The sequence below is a fragment of the Nanorana parkeri genome, unplaced genomic scaffold (genome assembly GCF_000935625.1).
Source record: "Nanorana parkeri isolate BGI_ZX_2015 unplaced genomic scaffold, ASM93562v1 scaffold18, whole genome shotgun sequence".
NCBI classification, from domain to species: Eukaryota; Metazoa; Chordata; class Amphibia; order Anura; family Dicroglossidae; genus Nanorana; species Nanorana parkeri.
In genome coordinates this window covers 3560891-3586919 of record NW_017306286.1, presented here as the reverse complement: position 1 = coordinate 3586919, position 26029 = coordinate 3560891, and the positions used below count along the sequence as shown (strand labels likewise).

Genomic DNA, 26029 nt, shown 5'->3' with positions numbered 1-26029 from the left:
AGCGATCCTCCTCGCTCCAATCCTCCAGTGCTGACTGGAGGAACGGACGGGGGAGGGGGCAGGTACAGCTGGCTCTGCCTCTAGATAGGCAGAGCCAGCTGTCATTTACACAGCTGGGTGGATCTCTACAGCATTGTCGGGATCCGTCCCTGCTACGGTGGTCTCAGCTGTAGCTTGCGATATTCTGAGCTTTGGGTCAAAGAAGTATAGTCCTCCCGTGACCCTTAAGAGAACTATGGGTAAAAAAAAACTTACCCCATAGTTCTCTTTTAACAGAAACAGCTGTGTAGGAGGCATACAAATGAGAGAGGAACAGCCAAACTCTGCTACTAAGGTGAGGTTGTGGAAGACAGTTTCACCGCACAAGTCACACAAGACTGAGCACAGCAACAAGACACTAGGTAGTTATACTGCATAAGTAAGGTCTCTCCCAGGCAGATTTCAAAGCAGACTGGGGTTTCAAGATGTGCTGTTCAAGTTCTTGGAAAGTTTTGCGACCTGAGTCCTATCTGTGGCAGTTTGGGGGTAATGAAGTATGTGGAAGGGTGTGCTGCTTTAGTTTAAGTATGGACCGGGGTGTCCAACTTGTAAAGACAGATTTTTTTTTGTTTTTTCCTGCCAAGTTCTTTTAAAGAAGCACAAAGAAACGGGCAACGATGAGTACCGTAGATGCAGTGGTCAGCCAAGAAAACAATGCAGCAGATCATGCTTACTTCCCTTTGACATCGGAAAATGTCAGCAGTGCCATCAACACTGAACAGGTGGAAACCAGTGGGACCCAGGTACACCCATTTACTGTCCGGAAAAGTCATGACAGAAGTGGTCTTCATGGAAGAATTGCGGCCAAAACTGTATAGCTATCGTGTTTCCCCGAAAATAAGACAGTCTTATATTTTTTTAGCCCCCAAAAACCACACTAGGTCTTATTTTCAGGGGATGTCTTATTTTTTTTTAATGTGCAACAAAATGTACAACAATCTAAAGTTATCTGGTATCACTCCGCCTGTCACAGTAACTGGTGCTATAGAGGAAGTATTGGCTAATACGGCTCTGCTCCCCCCGCCGCCGCAGCCTTGCTTTCTACAGCGCAGGCTTCCTTTGCCACCAGGGACAGTGGTACCAGCGGTGCAGCAGTGGGGACATCAGACAGTGAACAGCGCGGTAAAGTACAGTACCATTTACCGGTACACATTACAGTACAGTACCATTACATTAAGCAGTGCCTTCAGGGGGACAGCAGTTGGTGAAGTATGATACTGGAGTGCTCCCTGTCACTGAACTGTCTGGAGAGAGTCCCCTGTCATCCCCTTAATACAGTGTGTCCCTGCAGGCTGATACCATGTCTCCTGCAAGTTCCCCCTCACATGCTACCACCAAACCAGGTCTTATTTTCGGGGTAGGTCTTATATTACAGGAATCTTGAAAAATAGTGCTAGGTCTTACTTTCGGGGTAGGTCTTATTTTTGGGGAAACAGGGTAGATAGCTGCTAGCTAGATAGCCTATAGAAAACGAGGTCGATATTTTCATTCCACAAAGAAACATCTATACAAATCGAAAGTAGGTACCGTGTTTCACCAAAAATAAGACACTGTCATATATATTTTTTGGCTAAAAAAAAAACACACTAGGTCTTATTTTCGGGGCAGGTCTTATTTTTTTTATGTACAACAATCCACAATTATTCATGTACAACAGTCTACATGTATTCATTTACAATAATATGTTGATCAGGGCAACCTTTCCAAGAGCAATTTGCTAACCAATAGCTGGCCAGAATGAGCGAAGCGCACTTTCACTATCGTATCCTCACAGGCGGAGTGCATTTGGTACCTCTCCGCCTGTGACAGGAGCCGGCGCTATAGAGGAAGCATCGGCTTATGCGGCTCTGCTCCCTCCGATGCTGCCTTGCTTCCTCTAGCGCTGGCTTCGTTGGCACCGCTGATTCTCTCTTCAAGTCCCCTCTTATGCCAGCACCGGCCCTGGGAATGGTCACAAGTAGGTCTTATTTTCGGGGTAGATCTTATATTTTAGCAATTCCCAAAAATAGTACTAGGTCTTATTTCCGGGGAAACAGGGTATTGAGGCACTTATGGGTCTTGCAGAGGAAATAAGTAAAAGCATTAGCATTTTATTGTCAACGTGTTGATGCAGTTTCTTGATAAATAAACTGCTCAAAAAAAATTAAAGGAACACTTTGAAAACACATCAGATCTCAATGGGGAAAAATATCACACTGGATATCTACTGCATACTGGACTGGGTAATGTGTTCGTAATGAGAGGATGCCACATCGTTTGATGGAAATGAAAAATTATCAACCTACAGAGGGATGAATTCAAAGACACCCCAAAAATCAAGTGAAAAAAAAAAGAAGTGAACAAATGATACAGCAGGCTAGTCCATTGTGCTGAAATTTCATTGCAGCAACTCAAAAAATGGTACTCAGTTTGTATGGCCCCCACGTGCTTGTATGGATGCCTCACAATGTCGGGGCATGCTCCTAATGAGAGGACGGATGGTGTCCTGGGGTATCTCCTCACAGATCTGGACCAGGGTATCACTGAGCTCCTGAACAGACTGAGGTGCAACCTGGCAGCGTCCGATGGACCGAGATTTGATTCAGGTCAGGCAAGCATAGGGGCCATTCAGTAGTATCAATTCCTTCATCCTCAAGGAACTGGCGGCATACTCTCACCACATGAGGCTGGGCATTGTCGTGCACCAGGAGGAACCAATGACCCACTGCACCAGCGTTCGGTCTGACAATGGGTCCAAGGATTTCATCCCGATACCTAATGGCAGTCAGGGTGCCATTGTCTAGCCTGTAGAGGTTGGTGTGTCCCTCCATGGATATGCCTCCCCAGATCATCAATGACCCACCACCAAACCGGTCATGCTAAACGATGTTACAGGCAGCATAACGTTCTCCATGGCTGCTCCAGGCCCTTTCACGTCTGTCACATGTGCTAAGGGTGAACCTGCTCTCATCTGTGAAAAGCACGGGTGCCAGTGGTGGACCTGCCTATTCTGGTGTTCAATGGCAAATGCCAATCAACCTCCACGGTGCCGGGCAGTGAGCACAGGGCCCACTTGAGGATGTCGGGCCCTCAGGCTACCCTCATGAAGTCTGTTTCTGATTGTTTGGTCAGAGACGTTCACACCAGTGGCCTACTGGAGGTCAATTTGTAGGGCTCTGGCAGTGCTCATCCTGTTCCTCCTTACACAAAAGGAACAGATACCGGCCCTGCTGATGGGTTAAGGACCTTCCACGGCCCTGTCCAGCACTCCTAGAGTAACTGCCTGTGTCCTGGAATCTCCTACATGCTCTTTAGACTGTGCTGGAAGACACAGCAAACCTTCTGGCAAAAGCACGTGTTGATGTGCCATCCTGGAGGATTTGGCATTCCTGTGCAACCTCTATAGGGTCCAGATGTCATGCTACCAGTAGTGACACTGACTCTAGCCAAATGCAACACCAGTGAAAAACGGTCAGAAAAGATGAGTAGGGAAAAAAAAGGTCAGTGGCCTCCACCTGTAAAACTATTCCTGTTTTGGAGGTCGTCTCATTGTTGCCCATCTAGTGCAACTGTTAATTTTTTTTAACACCAAACCAGCTGAAACTGATTCACAACCCCCTCTGCTACATAACTGACCTAATCAATATCCCTGGAGTTTCATTGACTTGCTGCTATACTCTGACTAAAAAGTGTTCCTTTCATTTTTTGGAGTGGAGTATGCTATTATAGAAAAACAATACCAAGAGATTGAAGTTTTCTGATTTACAAGCACAGCACCGTTTTTACATTTATTTCCCAATGTTTCACAACAGTTAAAAGGTGGATACAGTTTGAAGTACAGTCGTAGGGCAAGCCATTCTATTCCCAGCACAGCAGAGGTTAATAGGAAGGTAGATGCTGCTAAATTCCAGAACAGGTCTACAAAAATAAATAGAATAAAATGAAAATGATTGGGAAACCCCAACACAAAAGAAGCACGGGCAAACAGCTACAGGGAAGTCCTGCCCTTTTGGACACACTTCCCATGGCTGCTCAACCGTGAACAGCAATGCATTTGCTCAGTTGCTGTCCAAGCTTATTATGGTGCTCATGTGTTCATTCAACTCAGGTGGAAAGTTGTGTTACAACAAACAAGCAGCAGTTTCCACCTGAAAGGCCAACATTACTGGCTCGGACTGCTTTATAGGCAGGCTGCGTTTTGTGCACAGTGGCCATATAAGAAAGACTGGTCCTTGTTCTAAAAGGTATATTACACAATGATAATCACAAAATCTTACCACCAAGGTTGGTCAACCTTGGTGGTAACAGCTAAGACACCCAAAACAAATGAACTGGCAAAGCAGAAAAGTTTTAAAACATTTCTGCTTAAGCAAAAAACTAAAATATGCTTGTCTGATTAAAATAAAACGCCACTTTTGTGAAGAGAAAAAAATCCCCGATCCCTGTAGGATCAGACTCACAATAAAGAAAACATTAGTTGATAAGGAATCCACTGTTCTTTTCTAACCTGCCTCACACAAGTTCTGATGATTGATGGTGATGTTCTGCAATTCAGGTAGATATACCTCCCAATTCTCTGAGAAAAGAAAGAGGGACACCTTGCTTCACAATGTATTGAGGCAATAGATACTCCCCTGTCAAACCCTCAGTTCTATGACCCATTAGGATTTTTTTTTATGCCAAAAAATTATTAGGCAAATCCAGAATTGAATTTTTTCACTATTAGTTTTTCTATATACCAGCTTTTTCAAATAGCAAACACAATAACTAAAGGGATAAGATAAAGATTTTAGTGCAGAATAACACTTTTGGTATTGAAATAGAACCTTTTATAAATATCTGTACATCAGATCAAAAAGAGGGACAACGGAGGAGGAAAGAGTGAAATAGGGATTTGGTTCCAAACTACTACAGAGGTCTCCTCTACGCCTCTTCTACATAACATAGAAAAGTGTGGTTCTGTAGTCCTCAAAGATAGCTGGGAACAATGCAACAGATAACAGTCAGGTTCAACAAGTTTTGCACTTGTTGAATGCATATAACAAAACACTAGTAACTGTATATTTAACAGAGGTAAAGGAACCAATAAGAAAAGTTCATTGTTATGGTTACCTATTTAAATATTATACTTTAATCACCTAGTAACACATAAACCTGATCGATAACATAATGCAGAAATAATGTACCTGACATATCTTCAGCAATAAACTTGTATAAAGCAAAAATGGATTATATAAGACAGACATGCAGAACTAAAGGAGTCCTAAGCATGTGACCACAGGAAGACCAAATGGGTGGCTTGGGTCACCTTTCAGCTTGGTTTTAGGATAGTGCACTGACAGCTCTTTTCCGGACCAGGAAGCACACTGCCACCTGGATACAAGTTTAGAAATATAGATAAATTTTACAAGACTGCAGCTCTTTGTACGTGTTGTACCCTGCACATAATCTTTTTGGCTTGCCTGCTGTCCTGATTCCCAATCATCAGCTGAAATTGGTCCTGCGGGCTCTGTTTTAATCTAATCTTTACTACTGGATGCAAGCTCTTTATAATTTGATGTCAACATACGAAGCTACAAGACATAATTTACTCTGTTCCGTGAGACGTCTCAATACCTATAAAAACACATTTCCCTATTAAGAGGAAAAGTGACTGAAGAGAAATTAAATGCTGGGGAAAAAAAGAAAGTTTTTTTTTTTTTTCTTCAGCCATTCCAAAATTAGGTTGCTGAGCCTCTTAGATCAGCTAGCTGCACAGCTTTGTACAACTGTTATTGTATCTGCACTATAATGAGATATTACCACTGGTCAGAGGATTAAATTAACAAGAAGCATTGTGATGACAATACATTTTAATGAACTCAAGTACCAGCTGCTAAAGGACTGTGATAGGAGAGAATGATATAAGCAACCCTGCAGGCCTTTTATGTGTACATTCTTTGTACCAGTACATATACATATTTTGTTCTAGAAAGCCCCAATATATTACTGGCACTGCAGCACTTCAGAATGTCACTGCTGGGATCCGGGCGTTTTTTCTTAGTTACAAAGCTTTTAAAAGAAATACGTTTAAAAAAAAAAAGAAGAAGATCACAAAGTTTCACTCCATGTCCTTTACACAAAAAGGTATTCCACCACTAAAGCGCCCCCTGACAATTGCAGACACCCTCCCAGCTAAACTGTTAAAATAATGCCTTAGTACTGAACCTACCCAACATCATTTAACACTAGATCCTTAACCAGTGCCTAAGCATGTAACCCATAACTTGACCCAACACTTAAACTAAAAGGAGCATTTAACTCATCAAACATGCAACTCCCTCAAAACCTAACACGAACCCTAACAAATTGTAATCCCATTCAAAACTTTTTTTTCATTTTGGATAAAGTTGAGAAGGGTTAGGACTTCTGTTGGTCTGCTGTCTGTAGCTTTCTGTACTTTTTTCCACAGAGAGACCACAGGAATAGAGAATTCCCCAAAAATGACCTCTACTCCAGTTCTGCTGTCAAGTGTAAATTTCTGCATTCTTTCTCACGGTCCATGTTTGCAATGTATGTGTTTGCATTGATGAGTTGCATCATGCCACGTTAAACAGCCTATTAAAAATTAATAAACTCAAACGCACCTCAATAAACAAAAAACCTTGATCACGTTGCATATTCATTTTATTTTTTTACAGTGTAAGCCACAGGATGTTGTGCATTATGCACTACATTACACCAACCCTTTCAGCACCCTACTTACCATTTCCTGCATCCTGTGACGTAAACTACTGTTCCATCAGTACAGGGCTCACCTTTGTACCCACAAAGTGGGGCTTAAAGCTCAAATACAAAATATGTAAAATGTGGGAACTTTCATAGGGTCTTCGCCTTTTCAAAATGTCAGCTGGAGCCCACAATTGTGACCATTCCAGTGGCATTTAACACAAACCTTTCCTTGGGGGTTGTCACTGCCAATGTTGACCTAAAGATGCTAGTTGCTGATTTCATGATTACAGATATGAAAAGTATGCAAGTAAATCTTGAGATTTCTCATCTACCTCAAGCTCGCCATTAAATCAGACTGTACCACCTCTGTACAATCAATTTTATAAAAACTTTTCTAAAACTATGTAATATGAGTGCCCATCTACTCTATACAATCAATCCGTATACAAATCAGGTGGGCCCTCATGTTAAATAGTTGTTTGTAGATCTAAATGAGATTGTACAATATATTTTTAACACGTATGGTGAACATTAGGAAGAGTAATTTCTTTCCTCAGTGTTGGTCTGCATGGTCTTCAGAAAGTCTATAACCCATTAAAGCTACTGGTATCAAAATCAATTCATCTTATCAGCTTGTGATTTGTATCACAGGGAAACTTAAGTACAAAAGAAGGATATTTCATAATTGTAACTTTCACTTAGAGATTTATTTGGACTGTTGTGTACATGTAGTGATAAGCTGAATTAGCTCTGGAAATGACCAAACAGGGAATATTTATAAAGCAGTGCATGTGACATTCACCAGACATTTTGTGCCAGTGAATCTTCTAGGTGCACGTTTTGGAAATTACAGTTACAATTAACACACCTGTAGTGAATGTTTGAGGAATGTCATATTTACTGCTTCATAAATATGCCACCTAGTCTAATTTTTTTTCTTATGTACAGCTTGGACCCAAGAAAATCAATGCAGCAATCACAAAATTACATGAGAAATATAACGAGAAAGGGATTCTTCACAACAAAAGTAGTTGTCAGGCGGCATTATGCAACCAGTTCAAGAGGCACCTTTGTTGTGGTGCCCCATGATTTTATAGTGCAGATAGGATGAAACACTTTGTCTTAGTTGTGTGAAGGAAATAATTGCTAGCAGAGATGTGTTTCAATGCCCATTTCCTCCTCATGCCCCAAGCACTATCCCTCAGGATATGAGATTTTTTTTTCCTGTTACAGGCTATGCAGCTATATAAGACATAAAACTCATCCGTACACATGGACATATTGTAGAACACTGCAACTCCAAATAAATACATGCACAACTTTGCAATTATGCCTGCTCACGTGTCCCATCGCCTATAATCATACAGTGAATGCTTCCATGTCATAACTAAACTGTACTGAATTGCGATTTTCACATACCTGTATCTTGCAAAAGGGATTTGCATTTAAACTTTTATTTACCTTGCATAATCTACAAATGGGCCACAAAAGGCTCAAGGGGCAAACTGGCACACATCTAGCTGGCACTGATAGCATACACATGAACAATAAAGATGTCAACCTACATTCAAATACAAATATATGGCTAAAATAGCAGCACATAAAATACATCTTAGAATGTATTATAATGAACACATTAGAAGTTCACTCCACAAGCCATAACATTTTGTATGCTGTACTGCAATTTTATCCTACAGTATAGCACACTCGAGATACAACATCTACATGATGGGTTTTGTTCCATATTTGATCTTATATATTGCTGCAGATAAAAATGCCATTTCCTACAACATAATTATGTTTATATTGATACAGAACAGAGCTCATCATTCCAAATGAACAGAGGGTGCACATTTTAACCCAGGCAGCTATTTTTTCCAGGACAATGTATTTCCAAGTAGGGAGTTTTTGTCTGAGAGCCATGGAGAGCTGGTTCCTGTAATGTAACATGACAGTCAGATACCTGTGAATATCTTGGCTTCCATTCCATTTAGAGTTGGAAAGTAAGCTTGCTTTTGTTCTCCATCATGTCTCATTGTAACAGAACTTATGCCCGTCTAGTCAGCAAAATTAATAAAAAGGCCTAACAAAGGAACTGTAAATATTTAAAATAAACGTGCCTACATGGGATAATTATCTTTAAAGAAAGGTTGTTCAAGATGTCTAAGACCTAACTGTACAGTATTTAGTGCAGCCTTTCTCAACCAGGGTGACATGGCACCCTGGGGTTCCTCAAAATTTTTTACATAGCGCCATGCCTCTGATGTGAAGAGCAGCTCTTAGTGTGAGAAAAGGTGGCTCCTGATGTGAAGAGGGGTTCCTGATGTAATGGATGACACTGATGAGAAAGGGGGACTCTGACGTGAAAGGGACTCCTAATATCCCCACATTATGTTTGTCTGTTATTACATGGGGTGCCCCCTTAAAATGCATGCCAGACCCCTATCTCAGATGAGGGTCTGGTATGGATTTTGAAGGGACCACACATTGTTTCTTTTCATGTTGTTATGTTTCTTTTTTTTACATTTTAGACTGTGATGTTATTATTGTATTAAAATATAATTATTATTTTTTATTTGGTGTTGGTTTTTGGAGGAGATACCATTATGATACACCGAAATGCCTACCAATCCACCTGTTCAGCTGGCACTATAATGTTGTATCTGAGCATTTTGCAAAAAGAATCATGTTCCCCATTTTACACTGCACATTTAGTATATTTATTTAGATATGTTTTAGCGTGTAAAGGGTTACCAGGGTGAAACTTGAATGTGACTTACACAAAAGGCTTTAGCAATGATTTCAAGAAGATAACCTAGCAATTCATAAACAACCATTGTGCTGCATTAGGCCTACATTGGTTAGCTCTAAGTTATGTAAGTGCCAAGAACACAAACCTTACTGTTTTGAATAAGCACAATAAAAAAATAATTAATGTTGGAGGTACATTGAATTTGGGTATGTTTCTTACCCTCTCAGAAGTTTGAAGAGCATACATCCTAGAGAAAACCAGTCTGCACTGCTGTCGTACGCTGTGCCCTTCTGCAGCACTTCAGGAGCCATGTACCCGTGGGTTCCTCTGAAATATTAGGAAGATAAAAACACATCTTGACACGTTCTTTATTGAAATATCTGCATTATCTAAGCAATGAACGGAAATGAATGTACATTAGATTATTCGTTAAGCAATAGGATATAACCTCATAGACATAAAGCTGGAAGGAAACAAGGTACATAAGGTATGTTTGTATGGTACTATGACAGCACTGGGAAGCTGGGTTGTGGGGAAGAAGGCCAACAAACTCTACTGTTCCTAAATATTCATGGAAGTAAATCAGGCTTTAAAGCTATAATGAGTTTGCTGCACAACCTCTACCTCAATGTATTCTCTTTTATGACTGCATCATTTTTAATGTTATTTTGGGAGATACGGTCATACAGCATGTGTACCTGGCTTCTAGATCTTGGTTCACTCTTCAACTTCCATGTGAACTTTTCTCCAGCAGGGTACAGATAGTACAAACACATGTTTTAAATTAGAATAGGGAAGCGCGGGAAAAAAATAACAAAAAAGTTGCAGGTTCCAGTCTTTCACCAGAGGCCAGTTATTTCCCCCTAGAAAGGATGACGCTAGTCACAGCTTGCACATCCAAGAAACTTCTGCCTGTCCTGTGACAATTATGTGTCAATGCAGCCAGAAGGTATAGTTTAAAAATGGAAGCCGATACAAATCAAACATTTGCATAGCAGTAGCAGCACTGTTTAGTCTGCTTAAGCTGGGTATACACTGGTAAATATTTGAATGAACTTTCATTAGAAAAATCTTATCAGAATATTTGATAATGCCATCAGAGACTTGTAAATTTTTGTTCCAAATTTTGTTTGATTTTAACATTTGATTTTGGAAATTAATGGATTTTCTCGAATAAAAATCACATTCACTGTTAGAATGTCATTGGTTTGAGGAAAAAAAAAAATCCATCCTGCTCCTTCGATTTTTTTTTTTGTCACTACAATCAAAATTGATTGACTCCATTAACTATCTAACAATCAAAAGAATGTTCTGAAAACAACCTTTTTAAAACTAACTTCTACTGGTGTATGACCAGCTTTAGACTACACATTTTCTGGAAATAAGGGATGTAACTGACTCAGCTGATAAAGTAGATTATGAAGGCACTACTATTGTATACGTGCATGCTTGGGAAATGGAAAGGTTCACTACAACAAAAAATTCACAGTCTGCCATGATTTTCTAAAACTGATAAATAATAATGTTCTCCTCTATGCTGCCATGGCAATAGTACCATTCCCCCTGTTCAAATGACCACTGTAATACTCACAGGCCTGCTCTCATTTAAAAACAAACAAACATGCTAGTGTAGAGTTGCACAATTTTTCCTAAGTGATCTAATAAGCAAAAAGTCCTTCATAGATGCACTGTGCATCTGCTGCTTAGCACTGGTGTGGAAGTTCTCCACAGGTTGTGAACTATGGAGCTGCGCTTAACTCTCACAATGAAGACCACTAAAAGAATACTGGAAGCTGTCATCATGAACAGTACAGTGCCATTGTTAAAGCACTGGATTTATACACCATGGATTTTCCAGACAGCTGACTGTGCCGTTTTAACCTTTTTTTGTGTCCAGATTATTGCTAATGAACCTCATGTTTTGTGCCAACGGTTCTAGATCTTTTAAAGTCAGTGGGAGTATTCCTTAAAGCTAGCAGCAGTAGAAAAGCACAGATCCAATTCTTCAGCATGTTTACACTGGGGCAATGAATCACAATGACTCATAATTATTAGTACTATTTAAAGGTAGCAGATATTGTTTTACTGCTTCATAGGAATACGATTTCTTTGCCGTTTTTTTATTCCTCACAGTAATTAGGGAGTAATTCCACAGCATATCTCATATTTGCTGAGAACAATTACCTGCCTCGAATACTGGCTGAACCCGGCTTTGCAATTTTCTATTCAATTGCAGAGCTAAATCTACATGTTAGAATTAAGCTTGTATTTAATCTGAAAAAGAAGAACTCATGGCTATAAACCTACTGAAAATATATAAATTCTGTTTAGTGCAACACGGATATCAATTTAACACCAATAAACTAACGGACCAGATCTAAGTTTGCCGTTTGCTCCCCCTCTTTAGTGTATTTTTAATGCTCCCTATTCAGCAGCAAGTGTGCTAAATGAGTGCTAAACCAGACTATTTCGCTCAGACATGCTTAACACTCATTCCCTCACTAAGGGCCCATTCACACCATAGTGTTGCATTAAAGTTACACTAAACTCAGGAGTTTAATCCTGAATTGTAGTCCATCACGGGAGCAAGCTTGGAGCTGTGAATACTCTACAACACACACTGTTCCATGGGGAAGAAAAGTAGCCACCCTCCAGAAGGAAGGACAGTGTCAGCACCAATTCAGAGATGATTTGAGGATCTACAGCTGAGTGATACACAAATAAGATACATTTTTGTTAATAGTTAGGGTACTTGAATGCATTTTTAAGATTTAACGCCTGAGTTTAGTGCTACTTTAATCACACCCCAGCGCACCTCCGGACTGCCTTATTGCAGCAAGGTACAGCAATACTATGCATTGTGTTGCTGTAAAATAAAGTAGTGCGTGGGATTAACTCGGCACTATGGTGTAAAAGGGGCCCTGACAGCCCTGGATATTGATCCTACCACATGGGTATGGGTATGGGAAATGGGAGCAAGTCAAATGCTCCTATATACACACAAAAGTACCAAGGCTTTATTTCACTTCAAGCAGTTAAACAGAAGTGGATGGGTAAAGGAAAGGAGAGTATATGCTGCTCCTTAACAGACATACTTAACATACTTAACAAAAGTCCTATTATACCTACCTGACAGAGAGAAACACAGATTTTTTTTACATTAAGTTTGCTCCAAATGGATCTGTTACATAGGAGCTGCCACTGATGGCCAGTTCTTGAAGTTTCACACTCCTGAACGGTCATCCTTATCTTACCTTCAATGACCCAGTACATGTCATAGTGTCCTGACACATGATAAGCACATGGTTTTCCAGGCCACAGAACTACTAATCAGTGAAGGCATTATCAATGGCAGCTCCCAGATTTCTATATTGACAGGTTTCTTTAAAAGGGAAAATTCCCCCAAAACTTACATCACAATTTTGTTTGGGGGCAGATATTGTCAGTCAGTATTGTGACCTTTCGCAGTAACCCACTCAATGTATTTTTCTAATGTATGCTCAGTAACGGTATCATTGCCTTTGGTATAGAGATGATGAACTGATCCTTATTGGTTAGTGGCACACATTTTCGAGCATGGTTGAAATTCGATGGAACAAGGACCACAGTGTTTAAAGCTGATCTCCAGGCAGATACAAAAAACACCAATTGTTGTTATGCATTCATTAAGAAACCAAATCACTAAATGTATTTAAAATGCACTTAATAGAAGTACCTGACTCTACCTTGATATCTAACTTTTGTAATATCCCATACATCAGAACCGAGACTGGCAGAATAAAGGTCAGTGCTAAGCCAATCAGTCTCAGCTGCATAAATATATTTTTGCAAAAACATACTGACTAAACAAATGTTCAAGCTATACTGCTAGGCTGCAGTAGAGAAAAAAGGAGTTCACCAACTTGTCTGTGCTGTCTGGCAGGGGTGTGTGTATATCTAGCAATTAGCCTGGAGTTTAGTTTCCATCTTTTTATCAGCATATCAGAGTAGAATTTTTGAACGCTACACTACATTTGCAGTTGTCACACAACAACCAACCTAACACAGAGAGGGTTTCCTGATCTTAGGATATAAGGTGTTGTAGGATCTATAACCATGTATAGTAAAAATGTAATACGTGACAAAGGATTGCCAGAGCACTATGGGTTATATAAATAGACAGAATAGCAGTAAGTGCCAATCTTAAGAATTACTTGTGTATACAACCTTGGATGGAGTTGTACATAAAGAGATGAGTCACTTTTTTGACACATCCACATTGTGTATAAATTTCAGCTTCCGCTACTGTGCTCGGTAAATGGCAGGCATTTTAAAGGAGCAAGGGAGGGGAAAACATATCAAAACTAGCTTAAGGCTCCCCTGGCTGAATAGAGGACTGCAATATGTAATATTTACCTGATGGAAAAAAAAAGAAAACATATTTAAAGAAATTATGTTTTTAGTTATAAGTCTAAGTCTACTGGCTGAGACTGAAAATGCTGAAGTAAACTCATTACAGCCGTGAAGTCATGTGTAGTGATAAGCTAATCAATTTGCAAATGGGTTGATTCTCCAGAACATACACTATATTACCAAAAGTATTGGGACACCCCACCAAATCATTGGATTCAGGTGTTCCATGAAATTCCTTGCTACTAAATATTCCATGGTCAACTGTTAGTGGTATAACAAGTGGAAGCAACTGGGAACAATAGCAACTCAGCCACAAAGTGGTTGGCCACGTAAAATTACAGAGTGGGGTCAGCGCATGCTGAAGTGCACAGTGCGCAGAAGTCGCCAACTGTCTGCAGACCTCCAAACTTTGCGTGGCCTTCAGATTGGCACAAACAGTGCGTAGAGAGCTTCATGGAATAGGTTTGCATGGCTGAGCAGCTGCATCCAAGCCTTACGTCACCAAGTGCAATGCAAAGCGTCAGATGCAGTGGTGTACAGAACGCCACCACTAGACTCTAGAGAAGTGGAGACGTGTACTCTGGAGTGATGATTTACGCTTCTCTGTCTGGTAATCCAATGGACGTGCCTGGGTTTGGTGGTTGCCAGGATAATGGTACTTGCCTGACTGTATTGTGCCAAGTGTAAAGTTTTGTGGAGGAGGGATTATGGTGTGGGGTTGTTTTTCAGGGGTTTGGCTTGGCCCGTTAGTTCCCGTGAATGGAACTCTTAAGGCATTAGCATACCAAGTCATTTTGGACAATTTCATGCTCCCAACTTTGTGGGAACAGTTTGGGGATGGTTCCTTCCTGTTCCAACATGACTGCACACCAGTGCACAAAGCAAGGTCCATAAAGACATGGATGAGCAAGTTTGCAGTGGAGGAATTTGACTGACCTCAACCAATAGAACACCTTTGGGATGAATTAGAGCGGAGACTGTGAGCCTGGCCTTCTCATCCAACATCAGTACCTGACCTCACAAATGCACTTTCTGGAAGAATGGTTAAACATTCCCATAGAAACACTCCTAAACCTTGTGGACAGTCTTCCCAGAAGAGTTGAAGATGTTATAGCGGCAAAGGGGGTGCCAACTCAGTATTGAACCCTACGGACTAAGACTGGGATGTCATTAAAGTTCATGTGCGTGTAAAGGCAGGCGTCCCAATACTTTTGGTAATGTAGTGTATATATGTAGATTTCTGCAATCTCCAATTACAATTTATAAATCATGGTGGCTTGGTTTGCTGAATTGTATACTTCTGGACAGGTCAGACAGAGCTGCATGCAAACATTTACACAACTCAAAAAATTGGAGAATCAGAGGTTATTTGAACTACAGAATGCGGATATCTGGCATGTCATTACCCAGAGTTGTATGTAGTACAAAAGGTGGATTGCAGAAGAGGAGCCACTCTAAGGAAAATTTACAATCAGAGCCGTAAAATACTTACACGCTAGCATGCGGTTTCTTCTTCGAAAAGTCACACGCAAGACCTAAGTCTGATATCCTCACATGCCCGTGTTCATCTAATAGAATATTTGCTGGCTGTAAAAAGGAGAGGAAAATTGTCATAATTCAGCATAGTTATATGCTTCTGGCAATGACCAGTAAATCTTTGTGAACTTAGCTAAACATAAAGAGACTTCTCCTGTCTGTCCATGAAAACTCACAGATCATAGCTTAGTTCTAGCACAGTTGTACAATGCCTCTTAGATTATCATCCTAGGACTGGGCTAATATTTAATTTTTTAGCATTAAACACTTTTTTTATAATAAGGCAGACATAAAAATGTAAAATAGCAGCTTGTACAAGTCCCTCACATTATAAAGTAGAGACACACATTGTTATTTGTTGCCTATGTATTTGTATTAGGCACATGATGCAACATATATAAACAGTAAAGCTTAATTATACTCAGTAGCTTTGTTTTATTTCAGGAAATGTCCTAGCATTGCTTCTGCTTAGAACAGGTAAAGTGCCCTCCTCAACCTAGACTTGAAACTTTTCGCCAAGATTATAGCCAATAGACTGCTTCCTTACATCCCTGACCTCGTGCACTTGGATCAGGTGGGTTTTGTTCCGGGACGGGAGCCGAGGGACAACACTACTAGGGTGATCAATGCAATCCACCATGCCCGCTCCACCCTGTCACCTCTCATGCTGTTATCCACGGACGCAGAGAAGGCGTTTGACAGGGTGGAGTGGCACTTTATCCAGGCGACCCTGCGCCACATAGGTTTGGGGCCCGGCATGTTGAAATGGATTTCTGCACTATACTCATCCCCATCGGCTGCTGTCCGTGTGAACGAGTCCCGCTCGGATATCTTCTCCATCTCCAACGGGACGAGGCAGGGATGCCCTCTCTCCCCGCTCATTTTTATACTTACCCTGGAACCATTCCTTTGCCGGATACGTTCCCTACCTTCCTTCCACGGCCTATTGAAAAACTCTGGTGAGCATAAGGTCGCGGCCTTCGCCGACGACCTGATCTTCTTTGTTTCGGAACCGCGTACATCCCTCCCTGCCCTCCTACGTGAACTTGAGTCTTACTCCTCCCTTTCCAATTTCAAAATCAATTTTTCCAAGTCGGCGGCTCTCAATATCTCCCTCCCATGGGCGGAGTTGGAGTACTTACAGTCCTCTCTCCCCTTTGCCTGGTCGACCGACGCCCTGAAATACCTGTGCACCTACATGGCTGCGGACTGCGCCATTGCCCCATTACTCCAGAAGACCAAGCAGGACCTTCTATCCTGGCACTCCCTATCGCTGTCTTGGTTTGGCCGATGCAATGCCATCAAGATGACGATCCTTCCGAGGATACTATACCTGTTCCAGGCCCTCCCCATCCGTATCCCCCCGTTGTTCTTCCGTCGCTTGCGCCAAATGTTTACTGCCTTTTTGTGGTCCCACGCCCCAGCGAGAATTCGATTTGACACCGTTACTCTTCCCAAAAACAAAGGGGGCATAGGCCTTCCAGACATGGCCAAATACAATAAAGCGGCCGCACTCGCTCGGGTCTTGGATTGGTGTTGTCACCGGCGGACCAAGCAATGGGTTAATATGGAAGGAGAGGATGCCAACTATGCCCTGGAGGGATTGCCATGGCTTTCCTCACCTTTGACCTCTGCTACACGTCTTCACCCCACTATTGCCCACACGTTGACGCAGGTTAGGTCGCTTTTTCGCTCCTCCGATCTCTCCCCCTTTCCGTCGCCCATGACCCCGGTACTTGGGGACCCTGACTTTCCTCCTGGGGTAGACGAGCCCCGATTTTGTCACCTCCGGGATGCCAATAAGTTCCGGGTCTGCGATATGCGCTCCTCCGACGGATGGCTCTCCGCCAGCGAAATCGGTCGCCTACTGGACCCCCCGTTGGAATCCTGGGGAACCCTTCATCCCCCCCCCCTCTATCCTGCTATTTGCCCTGCCTTGATGTCTGTCTGCCCCTTCTCCCCCTTTATCTAGTTGTCACGCCTGTACCATCTACTCTAATGTTCCGATCAAACCATGATTGCCTTACTCTTTCAGCTGATTTTTATAACTTATCTTGGATGCTGCAAGAGTAGCACAAAGTGCTTATCTCTGTGAATTGTTGGACGAACATACAAGTATAAAATGCTTATACATCGTGAAATATGCCCGATAGGGTTGTTGTTGCTTGCCGATGATTGCCCTCTCATAAGGGGCACACCACCAATGTTATATTGCTTGTATTCCGAATGCTTTATTTCTATATGTGATTACCGTGTATTGTGTTTTCTCTCAATAAAGCTGACTTTTGAATAAAAAAAAAAAAGAACAGGTAAAGTGGTAAGATACTCAGAGTAGTCACACTGTACACTACTTGGGGACCGTCAAGGAGGTTGTCTACAAGCCCCTGCATTATTCTTATGCATCCTGACAGGTAATGGGGAGCCGAGTACGAATGGAGCAAGTCTGGAGTGGAGTGCTATCAGTCTAGCCACCAAGTTCTATTCCTAGAGGCAAAACCCACCCAAAGGATGATAATCACAGTGCAAGCAGACAATGGGGTATAGCCAAGCTCCAATATATAAAAAAATTACCAGTGAAATTTGCTAGAATGTTTCCTTTAGGTATTGGTTTCAACTAAACTGTATCATTAATGCTAAATGGACTAATATAGGGTTAATACATTCAGGTGATACTTGCTTCTGCTTTGTAGCGCATGTTACTGTATATGCTTCATGTTGTCCAACGTTTCTCAGGCTAGTTTTACTTGAGGAAGGGTCCTCATGGATCTGGAATGGTTGTACTAGTTTTGCTACAAGTGTGGCATTTAATAAACTCACAAGGTGTTGCAGACTTAAATGAAGTGCTGCCCAAGACTGAATTTGTTCCAGTTCTCTTTCCGAAGTGAGACTTCTAGTTTCATCCTGATGCTTGATGTACACCAATGCAATGGCATAGTCTGACCTTAGTAGGTTGCAGGGCAGGTTCTGCTATTGCGGTCATGGCAATTCTCCACACCCTCAGGATGTGGTCTAAAAGAATATCTTAAGACCCCAAATGTATCCATACTGAAAATTCAGTTATGGAGCTTTTTATGCACTTGTGTTACACTACTGGGTTACTTGAAATTGTCCATCTCATTCCATTTCTTCTGTCTATTAATACGTAGAGGTCTCTCTGACTAAAATACTTGTCTGTGGAACAACAATGTAAAGAGCAGTTGCTCTGCATGCCTTTCGATGGAGAACATCTCTATAGAGCTTCCTTCAACAATGTTATAAAAAAAATGATACTGGCTGTAAAAGTATTTTTTTTTTTTTACAAACATAAGAAACCTAAGCTTCCATCTGGCAAAACTTATTCTACCTCCCCTTTCCTTTCATTTGCCCCAGGCCAGGTGAATTGTAAATTCTAGGCTTCAAGTCCTCCAAGCCTGCAGACAAATCCTCCTCACAAAGAGAGGATGTCTATTCATAATAGACTTTCTGGCAAGGTCACCAAGTGGAAAAAAAAAAGGCAAAAAAAAACAACGGGAAACTAGCAAGATGTAAAAACAGGCAGTGATGCCTGTTTACATACAAGAGGCGGCAGATCGCTTGTATGGGGCGCCGATCGGAGTGCCCCCCCCTCCGGCTGGTCCGGAGCTTCGCTGTGCCCGGTGCGAGCCTGGCACCAGCTTGGTGGCTCTCTGACAGGTGATCAGAGTGAGATTGGTACATGATCTCCCTCCGGTCCCCTTTCCGCTGTTAGAATGCGGAAGTGATGTATATTACATCACTTCCGCATTCTTGTGTCACTCTCCAGCTTCAAAAGCTAGAGAGATGCTGATGAAGCAGATCTCTGCTTCATCAGCTTCTTTGGGGGTCCCTAGGTGACATTAGGGGTCTTGGAGACACCAGATGTCTCCATAAAGAGGACCTGTCACATATCTTTGCTATCACATAGGGGGGTTTCGCTATGTGATAATAAAGTTAAGTGAAAAGAAAAATAGGAAAAAAAAATTAAGTTGCCAAAAAAATGTAAGTCACACATAAAAAACGAACTTAAAAAATAAAATAAAATGTTTAAAGTTCCCACCCATACATACACGCGTCGTGTGCGCATACGTGCAAAAACGACGATTGTGCCCATTACGCCGCACATGTTACATATCGTCGCAAACGTCGGAGTGAGAGCAATAATTCTAGGGCCATTATTCACTGATAACACTAAACTGATGAGCGGTAAAAGCTTTTAAAGTGTCGCCTATGGTCAATTTTGGGTATGGTAGTTTTTTGCAATTTCGCGGGTGCGCGCTATTTTAAAGCTTGACATGTTTGGTGTCTATATACCCAACGTGACCCCCTATTTTATATTTTACCAAAAAATTGGGTAATAATAAATGTATTATAACAATGTAAAAAATCACTTTTTTTCCCCAGAATTTTCTGTAATTTATCCCTAATATAGTAAAAACTAAAACCCCCCAGTGGTGATCAAATACCACCAAAAGAAAGCTCTATCTGTCCCTAAAAAATGGTATACAATTCATTTCAGAAGAGTGTAGCATGACAGAATAAATGATAAATGTCAGTCAAAGTACCTGCAATACTGAAAAATGGCCTGGCCTGGAAGGGGGTGTAAACACCTGCAAACATACCTCTTACTGCTAACATGGGTGCTTGACTGTTAACACGGGTAACAGAATCTGCTTCAATAAAACTGTATTATGTTAACTTATACCACAATGTTCTCCTTTGGTTTAGTCAATTCACCTAGTTCTAACAGAGAAAGTTTCCTGTGACCCAGATAATCAATGTTGCATGCTCATTCTGGATGGCACTGCAGGCCCATCAATCTGACAGCACTAGTTTTTTGGCATGCCAATGATTAGTTTATTTATGATTCCTTTTTTCTTTTTTTGGCTCAGGAGCAGCATCAGACAAAATGCTTGAAGAGTTCTAAGGAGAGATAGGGGGTCACATGGTGCAGAGATGTCTTGCAATGTGAATGAATGCCATGGCTTTAAATTCAGGCCATAAAGGACAAATCTGTCCGGAAAATAGGATACAGCTAGAATGCCGTATGTTTGATGAAGAATAGTAGGTTATTATCTATTCCAACTCTGTGAACAAAAATGAATGCAAATTTCTCAAGGCACAAGTCTTACGGCACATCAGTAAAGGCCACATATGCACAGCACATCTTCCCAGTTGATAATCCACAATTTACTAAATTGATGGGTTCAAAATTTGTTATGCTCCCAGATTTTCTGCACTTGTTGAAAGCATTACTAGGGGACTGCATGAATACTGTATATAAGATTTTACATGAATATTTAATTTTTGGGCAGACAGTTTAATTACTCAAAACCAGGGCTGTATGTTACGTTGACACTGTGTGTGTAAAATAAGGATCATTCAGTATTTAGATACAACACTTATCGTATTAACCCTAACACTAATCAGCTCTCATTCTGCTGCATACTCACCTTGTCCTGTATTGGTAGCCTCTGAGTGGATAGTATACATATCTTTGCCATAAACCATGCAGCGCAGAGATCACTACTTCCTTAAGAAAAAATTATTAAGAGTATATATTGATATAATATACGCATCCATCAAAATAATTTTTAGAGCACTCAAGGGGGCCTAGTTACACTAGTGTGTTGGGGTAACGCAGGCATGTTCAACCAGCCTAATAATTTTGAAAGTGGTGCCAATGTACCACAGCAGAGACAGAATGGACAAGCAGCATTTTTCCCAATGTAGCATACTGCAATGCACAGATGGTTCACATCTGTGCATTGTAATGCGCTAAAACCCAACTATGTACTGCCTGGGTGCACAACACAGTGTTTAATGTGCTGTGGGAACACGCGGTAATCCACACATTACCACAATCAACTAGTGTTAAAGCGGACCTTTACACTCAAAAATCTAATTCTACCAATGCATCCCTCTATGTAATGTAATAACAACATAGGCGTGTCAGGTGTAAAATGCTGTGATTGTGAAATACTTACACTTGCAGAGCATTCACTTCCTGCTTTGAAAGGGCAAAATGACTTCAATTTGCCAAAGCAATACATACTGGGATTGACTGATCATCAGCAGAGCATTGCTGGGAAATCTCATCTGTAATCTCACAAGGAAAGACATTTTCCTCCCTTGAGAGGAAGCACATGGTCACATGTGCCAGAAATCCAGGAAGTAATAGGAGAGCTAGTAATCTGCACTTAGTAAACATGTCACTGTCTGAAGACTGGGAAAGAAAAGAGTAATAATGTATGCAAAGAATACAAAGCCAGCAATTATGTAGAAGTATGTGTTTGTAGATTGTCATTACTAAACATTTCGAAAGGTGTGTTTGTTTTTATTTTAAAGATATGGGTAAGGGCTTGTTTACACCAAGCGAGGAGCAGGTGCAGAGCAGAGCAGTTACAGATCGGATCAAAACTGCGTCCAATGTATTCCAATGGTATTTTTAGCTCGAGTTAACATTGCAGCGTTCCGTTCCAGAGCAGGTAAAAAAAATTGCAGCAAGCCCTATTTTACCAGCTCTGGAACGCATCAAAAACGCATTGCAATGCAATTCAATGCAAAAAACTAATCATAAAGAAAAAAAACTATGATCATCTTTGATGACCTAATCTTCCTTGGTCACTTCCTGTCTGTGGAAAAAACAATAAAAAATAAACAATAAAAACATCACAAGCAAATATTACTACCTAGATATCGACATGCGGGTGAATGAAAAAAACTTGTCGGTTGTGCACGAAGGTCTGCATATAAAGTCCCAAACTGGCCCTTTGTATCTCTTTCACTCATCAGTGGGTGCACCCAAAAACGACGTCTTCTTACAGCACTTTGGCGTAGCTGTATAATAACCATCACAGCTCGCGGTATACTGAGACGCCGCAGCGGATCACGACTTAGATGACGAGATCCGCCCAGCTTGCGTGAGTGACAGCTGGCTCTACCTATCTAGAGGCAGAGCCAGCTGTACCCGCCCCTCCCCCGTCCGTTCCGCCAGTCAGCGCTGGCAGATCGGAGCGGGGAGAGGGGAATCCAGCAGAGAGCCGTGACAGGATCGAGAGGCGAGCGAACCCGGTATGTGTTCGCTCACCTCCCGATCTACTGAGCCGACCTGTGAGAGTCTCATTGTCACAGATCGGCTAAAACTATGAGGTGAGTGAAAGGCACTCACCTCATAGTTCTCCTTTAAAGGTCCACTTTGACGACCCTAAAAGTAGTGTCTGTCAAGTCAGGCCTTCAAGCACCCTCAACAGGTTATGTTTTGAAAATTGGCCTCCGATGAAACAGCTGTAACAATTCCCAAGAACACAATAGAAAAAAAAGCACCTACACAAGGGAAACATTCAAGCATTCTTAAGGAGACTCTAAACCCCAAAATAATAATTTTAGTCAGTAGATGTAATGGCTGCATTTTTTTTGGGAGATTTGTTCCTTTATTTTCACCTGGTAATCATGTTAATAACACACTTCCTGTTCCTTTGGTAATCATGCGAATAACACACTTCCTGTTCCTTTGGTAATCATGCGAATAACACACTTCCTGTTCCTTTATGTCTAACTTATTTCTATATTGTATCTATGGGGGCAGCCATGGCTGTCACACAGGTTGGACATTAAACATGCCTGCTTATGTTTATCTCCTTTACATGGTGGATTGAGGGGCCTAGTACTTTAAACAATAAAGATAAGAATGTTTGTGCTTTTTTTTAAGCTCACAGAAGTGACAGACACCACATTTCTGGCAAGATAAACAGGTATTTTCCTTTACCTGCCGAAATTGTTTTTAAGCTGAAAAGTGAAAACGAATGCAGCCACCACATCTAAGAACTGTTAACCTGCAATATGTTAAAGTGACATTAAAGGATAATTTTTTTTCCCCTCCCCCCATGTTAATGTCAGCACTTACCTTAAATAATGTCTTTTTAATCCAATCTTCTTCTTTCCCCATGTTTTCATCTGTCCCTCCAGCGGTGCGGTGGCTCTCGGATCCAGCGCTGACTCCTCTCTGCTAGCAGGCACTTCTGATCCAGCGGTGTCTGCATGCGGGTGCACGCGGCCATAGACTTACCTTGCGTCTCTGCTCGTCTTCCGGCCGAGAACCCAAACTGTTCATGCGCCAGCCGGATCAGTTTTGTTTTCTCGGACGGGAGCGCGCAGCCGAAACAAGGTAAGTGTTAAGCGCTGTTAAAGCATTTTTTTTTACACTTTTTGCCTAGATCTACTGCTTGATAAGCAGTAGATCTAGGCAAAAAAATGGGAGGGTTTAGAACCACTTAAGTTTTTGAGTTTAGATAAGCTTAAAGGACTGGAGTTGGTAACCTCTGCAATTAAAATCTGCATGTCATAAAGCTAGCACAAAGTCTGTATAAAAGAGGTAATAACGAAAATTGTAAAAAAAAAAAAAAAAGAAGAATAAAATAGATCCTATAACGTTTTATGATTTACATTTAGTAATTAAATTTACATTTGTTCACTACTTAGTCCCAATAAATTATGTTATGTGGACACAATATGCAAACATATTATAAAAGTGTGTGTTCAGAACTGTCAAATGTGTTTAGTTGAGGAAGACACAGGTGAGAAAAATGTGAAACAGCCACTTTCCAAAACGGATTCATTTAAGAGAGAAACAAATTCTAAGTTGCCCAGACAAATCATAACTTGACAGTTTAAAATTTAGGGAGTGCAGCAGCCATTCCCCGGCAGACAAAAACTCGGCAGCAATTTGTAAATTTTCCCTCTTCTAATGGACAGCAAATGGGCTTTAAGACAAATTCTAGAAGACAAAGCTTTGTAAATAAAATGTCCTTGTTATATTCAGAGGCTATACAGGTCATCATAAACTATACGTACTTGGGTATAAAAACAAATTCAGCCATTTTTCTACCTCTCCTTAGACTAGCTCAATTCTGTTGGTTTGATAAATATGTATTTATTCAATTTTATTCACAAATTGAATTAATAGCATGACCACACTGTCAAGAAGCCAGAACTAGAGTTCATGTTCACTGGTTTGTGCATGTGTCTGGTGTTGCTCACCGAGCTTTGCCAGGTGCAGCGTCTCTGAGTGGACATGCACACATTCGTGCACTGCCACAGGCGCACGGGCACACGCCGACGTGTCATTTAAACTTTTGGCGCCCTCTGGGCTATATAGGCTGTGACATCCAGTCCTCCTGTGCTTGTCTGATTGTCAGCTTACCTGTGTTCCTGAATTCCCTGTATCATGATCTGCTCATCTGTTACCGAAGCGGCTTGGCTTGACCTTCTGCTACTCTCCTACGTTCCTGAACCTCGGCTTGCTTCTGACAATCGCTTCTGTCTCATCCCTGGTACTGCGGTGCCCACACGTTGATGACCTTGGCCTGTTCCTGACTACTCTCCTGCTTCACGTCCTGGTACCTTGCTTCTGCCTGTTAACGACCCGGCTTGTCTTGACCTCGGGCCTGTTTGATGATCCATCCTCAAGTGAGTTTCTCTGCACCCGAAACCTGCCTGGATCTACCTACATTTTGGAGACCATCGTCTGGCAGATTCTTCATCTTCCGGCACTCGTGCCCCTGTACTCAATCCAGGTGCTCCAGGACCGGAGTTGTAAGAGAGGCCGCCCTCGTCACACCAGACTCCTCTATGGTACGTGACACACACAATCCCCTAATTTAACCTTATACCACAAACAAAAGAGATAGGTGGGGGGTGGGGAATCAAATGAACCTTTCAATGTTCACTTTCGGCATCTTAGAATTGACAAATTAAAGTTGACTGATTAATTGTTTTGGGCTACTGCCCAGTGCCTTCTTATCAACACACACTTTGTGGAGTTCCATGCAAACCATAAGTCACAAAGGTCACACTTAAACTTTTTACACATGTGCCCACTTCAGTACCATCATTACTTACTGTATCATCATATCGGATTACTTGTATCTTCTGGCTCTTACACATGACTTATGAATTTACTTTAAGAGCTGAGACAGAGGTGGCTTCCCTGTTCAGCTCTGCATGTAAAATAATGACATTACCACTTCTGAGGATCAGCATTGTTACTCAGGGCAACTTTCACCAGGACAATCTCTATCAGGCCAGTTTCTCTCCAACACCATATCCCAAAAAGGCATCCTAGCCACTTGCAACTTCATGACAACTACAAGCCTCCAACCAATCTGACAACCACCCAAGATGCCTTCCTAGTACAATGATCATCCACAGTTTCCTCATAATAGAGAATATTTGTATATTGGCAAAGAAAACCCTTTTCCAGACTGATAAAAACCCTCAGTAGTCCATCCAACAGAACGATGACCATTCATGACTCCCCCATCTAATGACCACCTCTCCATTCATCCCCAAATTCCAAGAAAACTGATCATCTAGAAATTCCCAATGGCATGAATTGGCAATACCTGTATCTCCACAACATACCCACAAAACCGCCTTCTGTAACATTATCATATAATGATACATGCCAACATATCAAAAGCCATGCTTACAGCTCACGTTTGTGTTACCCCAATTTTTTTTTTTTTTTTTACTTTCTAAAATCCTACAGATTAGAGCCTTTATACACTTTTTGCTAGTATAAAGTATTAGTGTTTACTTGCGTTCAAACAAAAAATTACCTCTTTT

At 41.4% G+C, this 26029-nt stretch overlaps 1 protein-coding gene across 1 annotated transcript in view; it reads right to left on the bottom strand.

Annotated features, from left to right (window-relative positions):
• Positions 1 to 26029, bottom strand: part of LOC108790542 (beta-adrenergic receptor kinase 2) — a 276398-nt gene that overhangs the window by 20302 nt on the left and 230067 nt on the right. Inside the window, exons 12-13 of the mRNA XM_018560833.1 lie at positions 15366 to 15460; positions 9701 to 9808 (exon numbers count right to left, since the gene is read on the bottom strand). Coding sequence (XP_018416335.1) covers positions 9701 to 9808; positions 15366 to 15460 — 203 coding nt within the window. The remainder of the gene's footprint in view (positions 1 to 9700; positions 9809 to 15365; positions 15461 to 26029) is intronic.